This window comes from Apteryx mantelli, chromosome 3, assembly GCF_036417845.1.
Source record: "Apteryx mantelli isolate bAptMan1 chromosome 3, bAptMan1.hap1, whole genome shotgun sequence".
In the NCBI taxonomy this organism is placed as follows: Eukaryota; Metazoa; Chordata; class Aves; order Apterygiformes; family Apterygidae; genus Apteryx; species Apteryx mantelli.
In genome coordinates, this window is record NC_089980.1 from 46,248,622 (window position 1) to 46,268,196 (window position 19,575).

Sequence of the window (19,575 nt, forward strand, 5' to 3'; positions counted from 1 at the left end):
GATGAAAACCTCACTTAAGCTGAGAATGTATTTTACAAAATTATTAGTGGTAAAAAAAAATTCTTGACTTAACAAAACACTCCCTCCTCCCCAGTAATTAAAAATGAAGGCAATTCAGAGTTAAAATTAATGAGAGAGCAATATTACAGATCTTACAGAAATTGAGAATTTTGACTTTTACTTCTTATGGCCATAGCATGGCAGGAAGCATACTCTTGGTAAGGACTCTGCCATCAAACTCAGTGACACTTGAAAGGCTAGAAAACCCCATGAGGACACAGAGGTATATGTAATATTAGACAAGAGTAATGGCATGATGTTTGAACAAGAATGCAGCTGCTGAGGAGAAATCATGCCCGTAAGAGTTTCTTATATTTTCTTACCTCACCGTAATTGACATTCCAAGTCACTGATTTACTCTTTGAATATTGTGTGTAAGGAAAAGGGTGGGAGTTAAAAAGGGATGGAAGAGGGGGCGGAATATAAAACTCAGCACCTGTCAGTTGCTTTTGTCAAAACAGGCCATTTAGATATCTCTAACTTTACAAAGGAGATCTTCCAAGATATGTCTTCTCCAATCTAAAGGCTGGTCTTATGTAGCAGACCTTGCTGTGATATTTCCAGTAGATCTCATTTGAAGCTGATGTGGTAATCTGTGTTTTGAAGTAAGATTTTGAGAGGAGGAAAAGTAATGTAATTTTGTTTTTAAAGTGAAGGGGAACAAATTATAACTTGTTTGTGAAGAAACTACCCATCAAAACTATATGGATAATTTGAGTTAACCTTATACAAAAATGTTTTTGTTTTCTCATCAAACAGAACATTTTCTTTTCCCTGCATCTTCCCTTTTTTCCCCTATTCAAAAATGTATCAATTACAGATGCTACTCAAAACAAAATGTTATTGTTTTCAGAGGATATTCTTTCCTTTAGATTTGATGTACATTTGTTCTCAAAATGCCAAACAAAAATCCATAATGTTTCAATTACAAAATAATGAAATTATTCAGATTGGTACTCATTTTTAAATTCTAGGCTATTGCTTTCCTAGTAATACTGTTTGTGAAGTTCAACAAGAATTTCCTAATAGCTATCACCAACCCTAGATGAAAGTATCTTTTGAATATACTGCTTGTCAAAAGATTGTTTGCTGCTTACGAAAAAAACCCAAATCCTTAATAACTCTTGCTTTAGTTAGTGATTCTGTTTACACAGAATATGAGTTCTTGAAGCTTAGGGAATGGACCTTCCAAAAACTCATATTAAAGGGATCAGCTTTCAAACTGTAAAATGCTGCTAAAATGAGACATTTGTAAAAGAACTGCTAAAAGAATTTGAGAGCTCCTATTCTTTACGTTATTTAGCTCTTCACAGAAAACAATCTATTTTTCTCTCTCTTACTGATCACACTGCTTTACAGTCTGCATATTTTTGAAGTTCTTGCCAAAAGGTTTGCTTACGTTGTTTGCTCACTCTTTTTCCCCTCCAAAAAAAGTTTTCAAAAAATGATGAAGATTTTGGTTGTTTGGTGGTATAGTAATTTCATTCATATGAATAAAATCTATACTGTTAAATACTGAGCTTAATATATTTATGATGAAATGGACTAGTTTATTACAGAATATTTCTGGTAACATCCTGTCAAAGGTGGCACAATTTCAGCATAGCTGTCAGCACGGTAAGACATATCTCCTCCTCTGGCATGCTGAGGATGGGGGGAAAGCAGGAGAGGTATTCACGGAGGTGGCAGTGCATTTCAGAATGAAGAGGTTTGCAGTTGGTTTCGTTTTTTTTTTTTAAGGGCAGCTGAGGGAAATCTAGCTTCCGGGAGTTTGAGATACATCACCTCAGAGGCAATATGCAGGGTGAAGGTGAGCCTGAGCAGGCATCTTTCTGAAGAGGCTGTAACCGGGCATGAACTTGTACAAGCCCGTTCAGCGGCAACCGGGCAGAAGGAGGGGCTGTAGCTCCCGCAGCGGTGGGAGCCGCATCTGCAGAGGAAGGGGGAATGCCTCCAACACCAACAGCTCCCTAGCGTGTGCGATGATAAAAGGAAACCAGATTGTCCGTGAGACTCCGTGTTTTAGGTTAGAAAAATATCTGCTGGTATATAAAAATTTGACACAACTATTAATCATTATAAATTGAATTCAGTTATTTTGTAACTTTTCAACAGCAATCCTAAAACTAGTTGAAGTATCAATTCACAGTTGTTTTGATAGGAAATGGTATGTTTCCCATTATTTGAAGTATAATCAGAACATGTTGAATTATTGTCAATTCCATATTTTAGAGCTTTGTTTGCCTTGATCCTAAAGGCCTAGAGAAGTCATCTTTCATCCTCACAGGAAGATACTGAAAATATGAAAGAATATAAAAAGCCCTAACTTGTGACATGCAGCAGTCATACAGAAAGTTGCAAGTGGATGATTGCAATGGTTTACTGAAATGAGGGGAAAAACAGTATTATGCAACTGAATGTAAATTAACGCCTACTGCAATCACACCATGTGTGAAAAGTTGTCGCAAAATTGAGAATGGATAGCATATAGCTTTCTATAATTATATTGTCTACAAATGCTGTTACTCCTTGTGCATGCCTGGGTGCCTCTTCTGTTATAGTCCGGGGTTTCTCCTGTAGCGGTGAAGGAGCGATACAGCTGTACCCAAAAGCCGGGCTGGCTCTCAGCACCTCGCTGCTGTTCCTGAGCAGCAGAGCACAGCCCTGGACCACCCTCGCAGTGCAGCTCACTGAATATACCATGCAGCCCCGCTGCCTGCGCTGCCATCATACAGGATGCATGTCAGCTTGGAATTTGGCACTGGCTGCACACAAGTATGTTATACTTGGCGGCTGTAGCCGTTTTGGCTGCAGTCATGGGGGTGTATCAATTCTCTGTTGACAGTTGGGAATTTGTCAACAAGTGCACACATATGCGATGCCTGGGTTGAGTGTGTTTAATGCATAAGGAAGCAATTAACTGAGATGGAAGGTAAAATCATTATCTTTTTGTCTCAGTTTTAATTGCCATATATTTTTTACATGTACATTTATATGACTATATGCCTCTGTGTGTGTATGTATGTATAAATAAAATTTATTAGCAGAAATTAACTGTAAAAATGTGGACTGCATCCAGTTAAGCCAGCATTCCCTTCTTCCCACTAACTTTCTCTTCCGTCTTGCTCTTGTTCTCAACTCCCTCTCTTCCCTTGTTCAGTCCCTGGCCTCCCTGGTCTTTCTTTCCTGTGCATATCCCCTGTGAATGATGAAATAAAAAAGAAAAGCAACTAAATAGGAAGAGGGAGAAATACAGTCACTGACCCTGTAATTCTGAATGCCCTTTGTGTGACACTTTGCAGAACATTTTGAACTCATATTCAACTCTGAACATGATATGAGAAGTGTTTAATAAATGTAAGCCTTGACAGTAGAAAGTCAAGGTTGAAAATGGTTGGGTATTCAGTGAGAGCTAAACTCAGCCTCAGGGTGAGCAACTGGGACTATGGCAAATGTATTGCATTGTTCATCTGACTTGCACATCATCCTCCCCCTGCCCCACTCTAGAGGGACATTAAAGCCTGCCAATTGTTAAAAAAAAAAAAAAAAAAAAAAAGCCAACCGCAGTGTTTGTTTCTAGAAAGCCAGAGACCCAGAAATCAATGAGGAAGAATTGTCCAGATACAGGACTCAGCTTTGTGTTCCCATTAACAGTCAAAGTTTGGGCAATAATGAAGTTTTCATCCTTCAGACTGGAGAATGGCACAGTTAACAATGTTGTGGGCTTCTCTCTTAGCATGACACAACTCTCAGGAAGGACACTATCTGAGGGAGATGTAATAGTTCCCTTCCCAGACCATTCTCAGCTTTTCTTTTAATTTTTACTGATTTTTTTAAAATGTTTTTGCCAGCTGCATTTTATTATTGAATGGAAGCTGCTAGCTCAATTAACACAGCCCATTAAATTCACAATAATTCACAACAATAATTCCTGCCTTTATTGATACAGTCTTATTTAAAACTGGCAACCCAGAGGTAGAAAACTCTGCGTGATGTTTCCAGTTTCTCCTTTAACTAGTTCTTAGAACAATCATGTTTTTGTTTCATTCTTTTTCCTAAACCCAGAGGAAGATTCAGGAAAGATTGCCCAGTGGTTTTGGGACTTTGCAGCTCCCTAAAGTTCATTGCCCAGTATTGTTTGCTTCTAAGGAAAAAGATAATTGTACAGAACTGTTTGGAGATATGTTTTTATGTTTTTAAAAAGCTATATTGTGCAAAGTGAGTAAAGAATTCTGTGAACCCATAAAACCCATAAAACCCATAAAATGCTGACCACAGTTCATTGAGGTATGACAAAACCTGCATCTTTATTATTTTTGGCTCAGAAATGTGTGAAAAGAGTAGGACCAGATAGAACCAGATAAAACCTTTTTCATTTTCTTAATAGCATGGGACAATATCTCGCCAGTTACTTTTATGTTTAATGGAATTTAGAAATCATTTTCATAGACAGCAGTCGGTACAGAAAAAAAACATATTTTCCCTGAATTAATCAACATATTGATGCAAAGTTTGTGGGTTTTCCAGTTTTTATTGAAAGGCATGGGCTGGTGCTCCAAGCAGCCCACAGTGACATGGAATTTAAGGGGTGCTGAATTCAGTGTGACATTTCCTTCTGTTAGAGTGTTTTGGCAAGAGCTTACTAGCTTTACAATGTGTGCCTTTTAAAGGCCTCTGATAAATGATTAGGCAGATAGTTTAGCCTATTGTTGCCAGTGGGAGCAAGGCAGTGACTCCAAGAGAAGTGTCCAGCTAATGTATTAATGCCTCAATGCAGAGCAATAGTATAATGTAGTTTGACGTATCTGGCATATGGTTTCTCTCATCTCAGTATTCTACTCTGTTCCTCCATGACATTATAGACAACTAACCAAAATAAAGAGAAGCAGGAATTTCTTCACTCCTAAAATGTATTTTAAAATGTCCTGCATTTTGTTCCAGCTCTGTGGTTGATTAGATAATGAAGTGATCCTGAAATTCAGTGGTTACTTCACTGTCTGTCTGTAGTATTTTCTTTAAGAATTGCCTGTTATTTTATCTGGGAAAGAAACACTGATCTCTGTCAATAGAAATACTTGCACAAAATTTGTCATGTGAATATGCCTTTGTACCATTAAGTACATGTGCGTGCAAGTACTGGTTGTTTGGATCCTTACCAGTCTGCAGGTACAAGGTGCCGACTTTTTAGAAATGTTGTTTTAAGCTAAGGTCCATTTTGCAGGCTAGAAGTTTTGCAGCAGCAAGTAAAGTGAGTGGATTATATCCAGGAGACATTACAAAAATAAGTACAAAAGTAGAATTTTTGTACTGCTGTTACATGCTCATACACACATACCCATTTCCTAATGGTTTATATGGAATAGCTAAGATGTATGTCGTTGGATACCACTGGAAGAGGTCTACGGGCTAGGTTTTGTTTTGAGGAACAGCTCTGTGCAAACTGTGCACTTACACATCAGCCTAAAAGGAGTCTTTCCTGTCTCCCTTAGGTGATATGGTATAGTATTGGCTCTGACCACAGCAGATTGCTTGCCTCTTGCTCCCCCACTCTGCTGTGAGCCCGGTAGCGTAGGCAGAGCCCACGTACTCCAGTATGGAAGATACCAAGGATGTAGTCTTTCCATAGTGGGATATTATAGGTAGGTCTGGCTGTATGCACTGAAAACACAGTCTCATCTGTGTCATTAATTACATTTCACAATGTTTTGTTGTTAACTGGATAATAAATTATTAGGAAACATCACAGAAACATCCATAGAAAAACTGCACACAAATGGGTTGCGAGCTTATGTAAAATATAAGGCAAGGCAGAACTTTATGCGAAGTACACCAATAAAAGTTACGGCCTAAGCCGAAAGGCTTACTGCTCTGCTGAGAATGCTATTTGTGACTAACATTTTAAGTGCTTTAACAGAGCTGTATAAGGAGGGCTGCCATCTGGCTCTTGTTTTCACTTCATACTTTATTTTTGCGATCGCTGATAAATGAACTTACTATGCAGTCTTGTACATTGTGTGGCTATTACAGTTGTATGTTATGTCTGTTGTTAGTGAAGAAATGTGGACAGGCACGTATTAGGCAAATCAAGGGATTTATCCTAAGTTTATGTATGATGGTCTGTCTCTTTCAGGATAAAGAGGCCCAGAAAGACTTAGAGGCTTTACTTCTCACACTGAAGCTGTGATACTATGCACTTTTAACTCTTCGTGCTGTGATAAAGTTGCAGAATCAAAATGGGAATCTGTAATCACTGGGGACTGCAGGTAAATTCCAGCTAGGCCGGTGGGAAACCTGTCATTGATTTCAGCGAGTTTGGATCATGGCCTTTAAGTACCTGGCAATTATGATATGAAAATGATGCATTAATTTCTTTGAATATTTATAATTCTTGTATTTAAGTTTAATTTTAGATTGTTGACACTGTGAGTTCGATTCTCTGAACATGAAGTCCACTGCTGGCAATGGACATACTGGGAGTTAGAGTGCAAATTGCATAAATCTTACTATTTGAAAGATTAACCAACTTAAATGCAATGCCAGCACAGAACTGCATGTAGCAAAAACAAAAAATATATACTTTTTATTTCTAGAGTAAATTATATTTGTATCAACTGATCTGCACAGATGTATGGAAAGGGAAATCATGAATGTTTTGTTTACACATTTACTCTTAAAAAATCAGAATCTTGTTGAAGTTAAAGAACAAGCTGTTGCCTCCACAAAGCTCTTTTTACTTTAAATCTCCTGTTTGTTTTACATGGAAATATGAAAACTTTATAAATTAAATACTGAAGTTATATTTTATGTTATTTGTAACCTCAACAAGTAAAATATTAAAAATAAGACCAATGATATTAAGTGTTTTGGACAAGTCTGTTATAGTTGTGATTTTTAATGGATTTTCTATGAGACCTCCATGAAGTTTGTGAATCCTAGCTATTTCACTTTGAACAATTGCCTACTGTGGTGGTGTTATTGTGTCTTCTGAGGACTTTCTCCAGCATGTGACTATCTTTAACCTTTTATATCTTCTGTATAACATAACCTGACATAAAAATAGAATAATTAAAGACCTACTACTTCTGTCTGAGGGTATAGGGCAGCAATGTTTTCAATAAAACATAATAGGCAGGGAGAGAATTTTGTTCACTAATGTACTGATCCAGAATTCACCAAAGTCTGTAGAAAAACAAAGGCCAGTTTTCATTGACTTTTAAATCAGGGTCTTTATCTAGATGTAGAGAGTGTGTCCGGAAGTAAGCATTCCTGTTAGAGGAAATGAAGCAAATAAAGTTGGATAAGTACAGCTGCACACTCCTTCTGCTAGTTTGATGTGTAAGATAATGTGGACCAATTTATGACGAAGACATGGAGGACTCTTGTATTGAACTAATGACTGGGCCTTTAATTTAGGACCAAGGGGGGCAGTGACATAAGCTTACAGGCAAGTAGGAACTACAGTGACCTGAACGAAGATCTAAAAGTTGGGCGCATATGAAGGAATGTGTATGCGTATGACTGAAACATCTCATAGTCAGTAAGAGTGAGCTCTGACAACAGAAGGCAGTAGGTGCAGAAGACTTGAAGAAGACAAATGTATAGAGTTATATTTGAATTCAGCCTAAATTCATGACTGCTCATGAAGTATAGGGATTTATCAAGCTTTTCATGAAGAAAGAGCTCTCTGTTTTCCAAACGTTTTTTAAAAACATGCTTTTAGAAATGCTAGCATGGGATATTTCTGACCAAAATCTGAAAGTTCAGAACATCGGTTCTGAATTTCCGCTGTCATCTTCATGTCTTTCATTCTACTGAAGATCTCCACAAATTGCAATAAGCATTTTAATTGTTTTCACTGTTCTTTCTGAGGGAAGATATTTTGTATACCCATATTTCAATCCCGGAGTTCTCCTTTTCCACACAAATTTCAAGGAAAAGAAGAAATATATCAAATAAATCATATCAAATAATTCCTTCTGTGAAAGAATAACTGGCTTGTGAACAGAGGAGAAGCTGCAAAGGTGACGTCTTGATTTTGGTAAGGGGCTTTTGATAAAGGCTGCTTTTGGACATTGTTGTAGCCAAAGTAGGGAAGCATAGTCTAAATGGATCTACCACAGTGACTTGTGCTGTTAGGTTTATTAGTAATTCACTGTCACCTAGGAGGATGTAACAGGTAGGGTTCTACCTAGATCTGTTTGACGCTATTTGGTATACTTTATTAATTATCTTGGATTATGCAATAGTTACTTCATTTACAAGCAATAAGTACTGATAAAGGTTGAAAGTGCATTGGATTAATAGATTAGAACTAAAAAATTATTTAAATTAATTGGAGAAATTGTGAGGTAAGTAGAACTCATTTCATTAAGGGCAAATTAGTAAGTATTTCATACAAGTAATAACAGATAGAGGATGGAGGATAACATGGTAGTTTTGGTAATTCTGTGTAAAAGGACCTGGAGATTCCAGTGAATGGCAAGGTAACCATGGGTCAATAAAGTCGTGTTTTTGTGAAAAAAAAAACAAATTACATACTAGAGTGAATAAATAAGAGTTCCCATGAAATGCACATGGAATAACGTTTTACTCTAATTAGGCCTAATAAGCTCTAATTAGGTCTGAGCTGGAATACTATATCCAGTTCTGGGCACCACACTTCAAGAAGGCTGGCGGCTATTTGGAAAGAGTCCAGTGGAGAGAGACAAGAAAGATGAGAGTAAAAAATGAAAGAATTTGGTTTGTTTAGTCTGCAGGAGTGAAGACCAAAGGAATATTCACATTTGTAAAAAGTTACTGCAGAGAGGATAGTAAAAAAAAAACCCGAAAACCCTGTTCTCCAAATTCCCTGTTCATAAGACAAGAAGTAGTTGGCTACTTTTAGATTAGACATTAGGGGAAAAAAATCCTGATGGTGACTTTGCAAAGCCCTGCAATACATTTCCTGAGAACATTATAAAATCATTTACTCAAGTTTTTAAGAAAAAGTTAAACAAAGATGACTTTAAACATTGTCGATGTTTAAGGCACAGCTCATCCTCTGGCAGGGGTGGACTAGATGACTTCTTAAGATCTCTTCTGGCCTTGCTGTCTCTGGGGAGTACAGGCTCCTGTGAGCCACGGGCACTCCTCCTCCTCCTCCTCCTCCTCCTCCTCCTCCTCCTCCTCCTCCTCCTCAGTTTCCACAGTCAGTGGGATTGTATCTGCACTCACTGGCTCTGGACTGGGGCCCAGCCTACCTAATGAGATTTTACTGTGAAACATTTACCATCATGTCTCAAGACTTGAGTTTAAAGGTGCACATTATGGCTGCCATCAACAGTTTTATTTGGTTTATTGCACCTGTGGTTTTAATCCACATATGCTTCTTACGGAAATTCTCATTTTATGAAATGAAATTACTGATCTTCTTTCTTCACAGTTTTATGAACTAAAGCTATTCTGCTGTTTTAATTTTTGCTCATTACTATTCTATGTGTAGAATCTCAAAATAACATCTGGGAAATAAAAGGCTAGTTTTAATCATTTGTTCCAAGTTGTCTTTCATAGTTTGCAAAAATATCCCTCCAACAGGTAAGAAACTGTTGTTTTCTACAGGTAAAATATTTTGTGCCTGTTTTTATTTTTTTACTGGTAACTGTACATGAGTGGTCTCAACTCTTTGTGTTTTCTGGTTTGTTAATCTGATTGCTTTTAAAACTGAAGCGTTTTCCCCAATTTGTTCTCTAATTGATCCTGGAGTAAAGCTTTTACATTTAGTTTCAGCCCCAGGCTCTCTGTTCTCTATGACCTATCAGCTGGAGAAGCAGCAAGCATAGTTCCAGAGGGCCATATGTTTTCCTTTTTGTTTAAAATATTCATAAGCAGACGTTCACTTCCGTAGTTTTGTCTCCTTGAAGGAGCTAAAAGTTGACTGCATTAACCCCCCGAGGGCTTATAAGCGGTATGGAAGAGCTAGGGCTCAAGCTGAATGAAGCCGTGGTGTCTTGGCAGTGTTGCCCATGGTCTCCTTCAGCTCTTCCATTCCTGCATCTCTTGTTTGGTCTCTGCTCCTGTACTTACGTTGTACATTCCCGGGGGGAAGTGCTTGTCTCTTTACATGTTTGCAAAAGGTGCGTTCAAGGGGCCTCGATCCAATACTAGGATTGTTGTGCTTCATTACAGTTAGAACTGCTAGTTCTGCATACTGCTTGATTCCTTCCTGAATAATTGATACTACTTTTTCTTCTTCTGGTGAAAATAAAGACTCTGTTAGTGGATCCTGATCCATTTGGAATTGCCTCCATGCAACAGTAGATACTCCTTTAGCAACTCACAAAGTTATATTTTTATAGTAATTGGTACATTATGGAAAAAGTTACAATGATATAGTCTCATACCTATTTTGTTTAAATTACTGTCTTTTCTTTTGCAGAGTCTCAGAGTGATTTACTCATTTTTATGTAGTAATATCAATACATCGACTGCTGGAACGAACTAGAAAGCTGTCCAACAGCAGTGAGTAGCTGACAATTTAGGAAGGAAAGTGACAATTCCTGTATCCAGTTAAATCAAAATAAAACTAAAATTCCTGCCCCCTGCCCCAAACTGTTATTATAGTATTAAAAGCCAAAATAAATTAAAAAGAAAAAAAAGTGGCTACCAGAGATACAGTATATCCACGTCAACCTGAACATATCTATTTCTCTGGATCTAGGTATCTTTCTTCAGGTTATTCTACCAGTCATCACTAACTGAACATCTTCCATGTGAAGTACCTATAGCTGTAGGTAGGTACTGTAGATTTCAGCAAAGTCTGTAGTTTTCTGAATATGCTGGAGCATGGTCCTGTGCTGTTTTATTTCAGTGGGCACAATAGTCATGATGAATGCATTACACGTGTTCCAAAGCAGAAAATCCTGCAGTAATGCGACAATTAAAATTGTATTGCAGCTTTCATCCAATGCAAACTCCGAAGAAGGAGTACCTCTGACTGAAGGACCAACATTAATCCTTGCAGCTCCTGATTTTTTTTTTTTTTGTTCATAAGGTTATATTCATATTTGCTAGTACTTTTCCTTCTTACAGACTCTCCCAAGTTCATTGGAGAAGAAACAAATCAAACTGTCTTGACAGTACAAATGGAAGTAAGCTTTCCTGGCCCCATCTATGTTTGTGTAACTCATGCATGTGTGACACTGGTAAATGAAGCACTAGAACTAAGAATGTGAAACTTTTTTTTTTTTTTTTTTGAGGAAGTATTTTACTGCATCTCATTAAAATAAACAGTCATTTTAGAAATTTATGTAGGGACCATGTCAAGTATGCATTTGAATATGTATATTCTGGGCTCTATGCCTGGTTGTGCTACCAATCCATGATGTGACTTTGGGTAAATTACTTGTCCACGTTACTTATGCAAACACCCATTTATCCATTCTTCATTTGTTGTGTTTATTGAGATTATAATCTGTTTTGGATTGCCTACCTGTATGAACCAGATAAACAGACACACAATACTAACTGGGAACTATTGTAATATAAACATATACTAAAGATATCAGGCATGAATATGGATGCACTTTTTAACCTACCAAGCATGTATAAACGAAGTTGAAGTTTCTAGTTCTTGGATAAAAATATTCAACATGGCTGATGAATTTTCAATGCCCAGGTGGTAGAAATATTCATATCCTGTTCAGAAGAAAGTGGCAAATCAGCAAATTGGATTCAGCGAGTTACTTGTGTTTTTCCAATGTTAGAAGAGGATCATTTACGAAGGAATGAAAAGTCATTTGTAAAGCTGCTGATTGTGGCTCTGGATAAGAATGGATGGTCTTCAGAATACTAGACCAGTTTATATAGTGCAGTATAAAGTCATATATGAAGTTTTAAAGCAGTAATAAAGTTAAGATTTTCAAAATAAAAAAAATGCTTTTATAGCAACATTGTTGAAGGACAGCAAGGAATTCATATAAAAGCAATGTTAAAATGAGTGTTGGTTTCGATACCGCCAGCTTTGGACTCAGCAGAACACATGGGTATTGGCACTTGAAAGCAGCAGAGTATTCCTGGTGAATCCCCAGACCCAAAGCATCAGTGGACACTGGAACAAAAGACCAATTTTGAGGGTGTATGTCTACAATCGCGTGATGTCTTCTTAGTTTTAGAAGTGTTTGTCTTACTAATGAGTAGTTTCACTTGATTTGTCCCTCTAAAACCTACCTGGGAAGTTTTGGTGGCACTGAAGAACATGGCAGAACTGCCCCTGGACATCAGTGAGATCCAGGCTTTATGCCAGGATGACATTTTTAAAAGCACCCACTTGACCTTGTGTGACATTTGCTTTTTTACAGTCTGACACTTTAGCCTACTTGCTACAGTGGCACACTTGCAGCCCCTTTTATGGCCATCCTGAGTGACCAAAGGTGCTGATTCATGCAATGAAAGACAGCTCTTTTCAGCTGCCCTCACAGAAGTTCAGAGCAATAGTTTAGGAAAATACCCAAACAACTAGGCCTATATAGTCATTCGAGAAATACTTTTAATTAGTTGTCCAGTGGACACGATTTCTTTAAAGGGCGTTAGTTTGTTCTTTAGGGGGGACCTTTATGAATGTTTAGTCTAATCTATTGCCCACCACAGAGTTTTTTCCAGTCACACCAAGCATTTACATTATAATACTTATTCCCTCACCACGACTCTTTCCCCATCTGAAAAATGGGGATGATGGTGCTTCTTCCACCCACGTGGGATGGTTTGAAGGGGTACACATCAGGCTGTGAGGCACAGTTCTCCATAGTGGGTGCCATCGCACTGCTTGAACAGACCATCTGCAGACTGCCAAAGCTCATAGGAATTGCCACATTCCCAGCCTGGAACTGCAAAAAGGAGAAGGCCGTCCTAGGATTTTTCAGGAGCTGGCAGAATATTCAGCCAAGCATTAATTGGTTGGGGAACGCACAGCAGCAAGTAATCAAATCGGTTTCAATTTTTCGGCCTCTTTTGTTCTTTATGTGAGCATTGAAGAGCTGTGAGGGGACACGAAGCCTTGGGAAACATTTACAGCCTAACTGCAGTACTCTCAGTTTTAACTCGCAGAGCCCACATGCAGCTGTAGAGCTGCCCCCGTGGTTGTGCCTGCAGCTGCAGGAGGGTGTTTGCAAGCGCCCTGAGAAGTGGCGCCAGCTGGGGAGGCTCATGCAGGGCCTGCAGCTGTGGGGCCCGAGGGGAGCCCTGGCCAAGGGCCTGGTGGCAACTTCCTAGCCATGTCTTGAGAGGGGTTAGGCTGTGCGTCGGCCTGCTTTTCATCTCTGGGTGAAGGACACTGACCACCCCGGTGCTGCGCTGCTGCAGGAGTTGGCTGGAGGAAGGGCTGAGATTGCTGCTGCTGCTGCCGGTGTGGAGGCGAAGGGCTGGGTGAGTACACACACTGTGGGTATCCACCTCTGTGTTGGCACCACTGCATGAGAAGAGCGCTTGCAACCCACACAGCGCTGTGGGTATGATAGCGCCTGGTGTTTTGTGAATCTGTGTGTCTGTTCTTGGCACCTGCTGAGCTTCACTTGAAAGAGAAAATTGAGAAGCTGTTCCCAGGAAAACTGGGAAGCTGTTCCTAGGAAAGCTGTTCCAAAGGTGGGAAGGGTTTGTGGTCAGTCCTGCCAAGGGGGTGCCTTAAGTGTGGGGAGCGCTTCAGACCCACTGCATCACCCTTCGTGGCTGCAGCGTCCGTCCCAGTTAGCAAGGACCCACTGTACCCCCTCCGCTTCTGCGTGGGGCTCGTGCGTGTGCCAGTTGACACTGAAATGAAAGATGTTTTTTTTTTTCTTCTGTCCTTGCTTCAAAAAGTTCATTTCAAATTGTTCATGTTCTCAAAATTATAAAGAGAAAGATGAAGTAGAAGAGACTTGACCTTTCAAAAGTGAAGGCTACCAACTATCTTCTTGTGGAAAGAGCTCGTTACCATTAATCAAGTGTTTGCAGATGCTAAAATCTCACTAAAATGCTAGCGTGAAAACTTAGCTTTTTTTTTGTGGGGTATATTTTAACTGCCAGTATCTTACTCGGTTTCCCCAGCACAGTTAAAATCCTCCCTGAGGGGCCTGCCCGAAGCAGTGTGGCCAGCGGGGTACCGGCAGCAGCTGCTGCTGCGAGTGTGCACGGCCCCAGGGCTAGCAGGGCTCTGCCAGAGGAGCTGGGCTCATTCCCGGCAGCTGAGGGTCTGGCTCACTGATTTGCAGCCTTAAATGCAAGCAAAGGGGTGCTGTGTTTTTCTTAAGTTGTTAAAGGTTTGTTTAAAAGTAATCCTAAATTCAGACCAGAAAAGGAACTTGAGGGAAGGAGCTTTTCTTACCTCAGTGAGCAGCAGAAGAGCAGCAAATGTTTAATGTTTCTGTTATGGTATCAGATAAAAGCAAACAGTCTGACTGGATTCGTCTGCCCTGCAACATCCTGATTTGTGTGTGTTATGCTGGATTTACTTTGGTACAAATGATACAAATTTGGGACTTGATTCTCTCTTATTTTGAATGCCAAAATGTATTTGCACATAAAAGTGGTGATTACAGTTCTTGTGTTTGCATGTGTGTATGCATATAAAAATGTGTGTGTATATATATGTGTAAATATATATATGTACACACAACTTAACAGAGGATTTGAAACAGATACAGTTTGCAGTATTTTGTAGCTACAGTAAGCAGCTTGTTTTCTTTGTGAGCCTTTTGAAATTCCTGTCCACAACACATGTAGTGAAAATGTAAGAAAGTAAGAGCAGAGGGGAAAGGATATAAAAATATGTGAAGGCAGAACCTAATGTCTGGTAAGAGCAGAGTTTAAACTGCTTCATGAAAGGGACCTGACAACACAGCTCAGCACTGAATTGGGCCTGTTTCATGAGCCCGGTTGGTACTCCCTCTGAGAGGAAGGAAAAGGAAAATATCTGTAGAATACGAGGTGTTGGTGAATATCTTGTAAGCTGGAGAGGAAACGCTAGGTAATAACCCTACTTGATACTGCAGACACTCATCTTGGCGCAGAGCAGCCAGTTTCCATGGGAATTCCTTTATGTATTTGACTTAGGGTAGGGAGACAATGGGGAAAAAAATTTTTTTATTGTAAATTAATGTATTAGCATTCCTTGCCTTGGCTTCTTGACCTGTGAGCCTGTGAACTCTGAAGAGTTTACTGAGTCAGTAAGTTGATAGACTGTGAGCTGGTTCCCTGACCATAGGAGATATAGTTGTGATCAGTATCCCTGAGGCATCATGCCTGTGCCTCTTCTTAATTGCTGTCCTATTTTTTATATTCTCTCAGTTACTTTCAGTGTAGAAAACTAGAAATGATCTCTTCAGTGACAAAAGTAAAACAGAGCTAAATTATCCCTGGCTTCTGCGCATCAGGAATGAAAGCTTCCCTGGGGCAGGGACTGGCTTCCTTCCCCTTCTCCCATTAGTGAGTATCTCTGCAGAGACTGCAGCTGGCAAGTGAAGCTGTCACTCTGCCTTCCCCCTCCTCACCCTCCTCCCCAAGCACGCAAACAAGTGGAGCTCGGTTAAAAGACTGCGGGGAGACATGAGGCTGGAGCAGATGTGGGTTTCCTCTGTGCTTGATGGTGTTCCTTGGGACTTTGCCACAAAGGTTTCCTTAATCCAAAACCAGTCTGTGGTCCCTGCCCGGGAGGAGAGGAGCACACGTGTCCATGTGTCGCTGGAGGGCTGTCCTGCTGAGACTCCAATAGCTGATCCGCTCACCAGTATTACATTGAATCTCTTCCAGTGTTCTTGCCAAACCAAATGGTATTTTTGCTTGTACTCCAAGTAAGGAGAAGTCAAAATGTAACCTTAAACCAGTGAGCTTTAAAGACAGTATTTGAGGGATTTTTAAGTGCTTTTTCTGTCAAGCAGACAGGCGAGGCTATTCAGCAGTAACCGCAGGCCCGTCAATAGGTTTGACCTGAGGCAGACGGGGCCCCATGGTCAGAAGGGAAGATGCCCATAAAAGTTAAGCCCTCAGCACAGCTGTGCGCATCTCCAGGACTTCAGTTTCCAAAAATTTTGGCAAACTCTGATTTTCACTGTTGATCTTTCTATGGTTCCTTTTCTCTGGAGTTGGCTTTGATTTTTATTCTGATTGTTGCAGCACATGGCAGTCAGAAACCGGCAAGTTTAGATCCTCAACTTAACAGTTGCTTTCTACATTGCTGTCTTGATTTTAAGGTACAGCATCCCATATATTCAATCCTTAACACACAAAATATGTACCATTGAGGGGAGGTAACGCTGTATTTACTGACTTACTTGATTATTGTCTTACCAAACTAATTCTAGTTAATGATCTGTTTCATCAGACAGGGTCCCATCTGATATCTAGCATAAGCTTTTGCAGTGAAATATGCTGCAGTGTTCTGAGTAGTCTTACAGCAATAATAGTCTTTTCCACCAGCAGCACAACCCTCCTGTTAAAGATGGTGAGCCAGGAACCCCCCGAATGCGAAACACATCAGAGAGAAACCTGACGTGAAGTTCAGGGTAGTGGGTGCCTGTGTGAGCTCTGCAGGAGGGTGTTCTAGTCGAAGGGTGTCTGGCCTCTCTTGGTTCAGTGTTTTTGGAGATCTTAAAACAATCTTTTATTCTTTCCTTCTTTTATTCTTTTCCTTCCTGTAGTTGGCTTGATTTACTGGAATGTGTCAGTTTTTAAGTTAGAGTGCTCCTACTGAGAGTGTCAGCAGGAAAATAGGTGAGAAACTGTAGAACAGGAAAAGATCTTAAATGTTGCCTTTTAGGAAAGTTTCATCCTTTGGGATATGGAAGCTAAAGAGGGTATATGAGTATAGTTCTGAATAGGACACTTAATATCATGTTTTTAATTGCTGTGTCTTCCAGCTTGGAGCCTAATTTGAATGATGGGATCTTCTAAATTGAGCATCCTTTGTCTGCTGATAGTAAGAACTAAGTAGCAAAAGCCACCCACTGTGACCCACAGTCTTTTTTTTCATTCTTCAGTCTGCCTTATTGCCCGTTCAAGCTGTGGTGGTGTTCCTCATTAAAGATTTGATCCAAAGCCCTCTGAGGTTGCCTTTCACTGACTTATGTAGGTTTTGTTTAAAGCTCCACTGAGCATCTCTTTTTCCAGGGTCTCCTAAGGGCCGTAAAAAGATTTCTTTCGTTGGAGACCTGTGACATTTTTCATTCAGGTAGTGTTTCGCTGAGTATAATTTTCATTAAAATATAGCTGATGTGGAAACTTGGGTGTGAAGCAGCCACGTTGCCCAAGTTCCTGTTTTCTTTTTTTCCAGTAACATAATAGATTTTCCAGTTGTCATTAAAAGATCTCAGAAAGATATATCTTGTATTTGGAGAAAGTCTGAGTAATTCTTGTTGTTACAGGCATCGCAGCAGCCTTAAAAGAGCATATGACCTTTCAGCACAGATAGAGTTCTCTATTAAATTTTGCAGAATGGTTTAGAAAGCTCTTGGTGTGAAAGCATAACCTTCTGAGGATTGCTTCATGTAAAATGCTTCATGGCAAGGCTTATGTGCCTTGACCCTTTGAAACAATCTCCTTAGACACTGCATTTACCTAATCTCTTTTATTTTGAGAAATATTGCGTAAGCCTTCTAGACATTTCTCCTATAGTTGACATGCACCCCTTGCAAACTGCTTCCTTCATGTACTTCCCTTCCCCCTCTAGGTTTAAAAACAAAGCTACCAAAGTCCTCAAACCCAATTTCTTAACTCAGTTAAAATTCTGATCCTGGAGAGGGATCCAGGCACCCTCAGTATCAGTAGGCATTTTCCTGCCGATATTAAGTGGAACGTTCTCAAATGTGATAGTGAGTAGAGTGCTATAAACTTATACAATAGATTAGAGATCAAACCCTTTGAGCTAGAGGTCACCTTAACCTTTTTTGTGTTCTGTGTAATTATCTTCTGGGTTTCTGTTGCTGTCCTGAAAGGGTGCAAACTGACGACATACTAATGACCCTGGAATAAGGCTAGCTGGCAAAAGCATTCAGAGAATGCTGTTTGCACTTTACCAAAGCCGCGATTTGTAAACTAACTGCCAACTTAAGGGGTGGGGGGGAGCCAACAGGTTATGCAGTGTAGGAGTGAAAACAGTAAGTTTCTACTGCAGTGTTATCAGAGCAACAATTCAGTAAAGAACTTACGAGAATCACATTAAGAACAATATGATAACATGATAAAAAACCCCACTGAAAATGTAACTTTTAACTGTATTTTTCATATTCATTAATCCAAATGGTTTTTCCCATGAAAGTCTCTTTAGTATTTCACTAGTATCAATATGCAATGATGCATGTCCATATATTAAAAATAAATATAGGATCACTATTTTTCCTAGGAACAGAGACCACATGACAGCCTGTAGGTCTATCCTAATAAACAGATAACCATGTGGGGGAAATGGTGATGCTGGGCTGCTGCTGAGTTGCTAGCCAAGCGGTTCCCTTTCTAACAACAGGATGCTTTGTGGAAGCCCTGGGTGTTGTTTCAGTTGTTAGAGTGCTTGTTGGTCCTATTAGAGACAGCAAGGCAAATGTGAAAAAAGGAAGAAAAAAGAGACCCTGGATTTCTTCTCTGACTCCGATCCATTCCCAGCAGCCGTTCAGCTCGGACAGGAGTGACACTGATTAGACTCCCGTGGGTGTTAGGCAGCAGTTGCTCAGGTGCCTGGGGAACGTATTTCATTCCAGGCACACAGTGTTTTGGTGTTTCCACAATTAAGCGCTACAGGATTTTAATTCGCCATTTGCTTTTTTATTTTTTCCCCTTCCTTTCTGGCATTTGGACCCAGTGTTGATGAAAAGATTGCCCAGGGACGTGAACATTTTCCTGGAGCTGAAATTTGGATTACTGAAGAATTTTCCTAGGATCTCCTCCTTAACACGTGGTGGTTTCCCTAGGGAAAGGGCGTTCTTGCTATGAGGGCACTGGCTTGAAATGTGCATGTAGGCTGCTCAGTTACAGGCATCCGCAGCAAGAGTTCTGGCGAGGGGCTCTGCTACGTCAGTGTGCTGGTGTTACACTTAGCTCTTCTGTGTCTGGGTTGGGGAGTGAAATTCATGAGCCTGTTAGGGATCCCAGTCCCTGTGCTGTAAATGGTAAAAATAAGATGCCTCACGGTGCAGCAGCGAGGTGTGTTTTTTCTAGGGGGCTGCAGCCTTCCCTGTTAAAACCCCTAATGTAGCCTGTATGTTTAAGTCTTGTGATGTTATGTTTTCTCCAACCATACCAGCCAACTCTGACCCTGGCAACGAGCCCCTTAACTGAGGAACTGCTATAGCCATTAGGGAATGAAGAGACATGTCTGCCCCAAATCCCACCTCTGTCCTTGGCCTAGGTGTGTGAGTGCCATCCTGATCTAGGTGTCTGAGAGACTGGGTGAATTTGCAGCCAAAACTGCTTCCTAGACAAAAGTACTTAAATTGCCCTTTTAATATAAAAGCAGGATGATGATTGATGTCTTTTAAATCCTAGGTAGGGGAAGTGCCCATATTACATGCATAAGTCTAA

General features: G+C 40.0%; 1 protein-coding gene across 2 annotated transcripts in view; it reads left to right on the forward strand.

The window, feature by feature from the left end:
* RMDN2 (regulator of microtubule dynamics 2) overlaps positions 1 to 6,914 on the forward strand; it is a 51,593-nt gene extending 44,679 nt beyond the window's left edge. Inside the window, exons 10-11 of one of the 2 annotated variants that reach the window (XR_010883705.1) lie at positions 1,806 to 2,835; positions 6,191 to 6,914. Coding sequence is in view for 1 of the 2 variants with exons in the window: in XM_067293276.1 (XP_067149377.1) it covers positions 6,191 to 6,244 (54 nt within the window). In the remaining variant the exon portion in view is untranslated. The remainder of the gene's footprint in view (positions 1 to 1,805; positions 2,836 to 6,190) is intronic. The other variant, XM_067293276.1, reaches the window with a different exon arrangement.
* Positions 6,915 to 19,575: the final 12,661 nt, after the last annotated feature.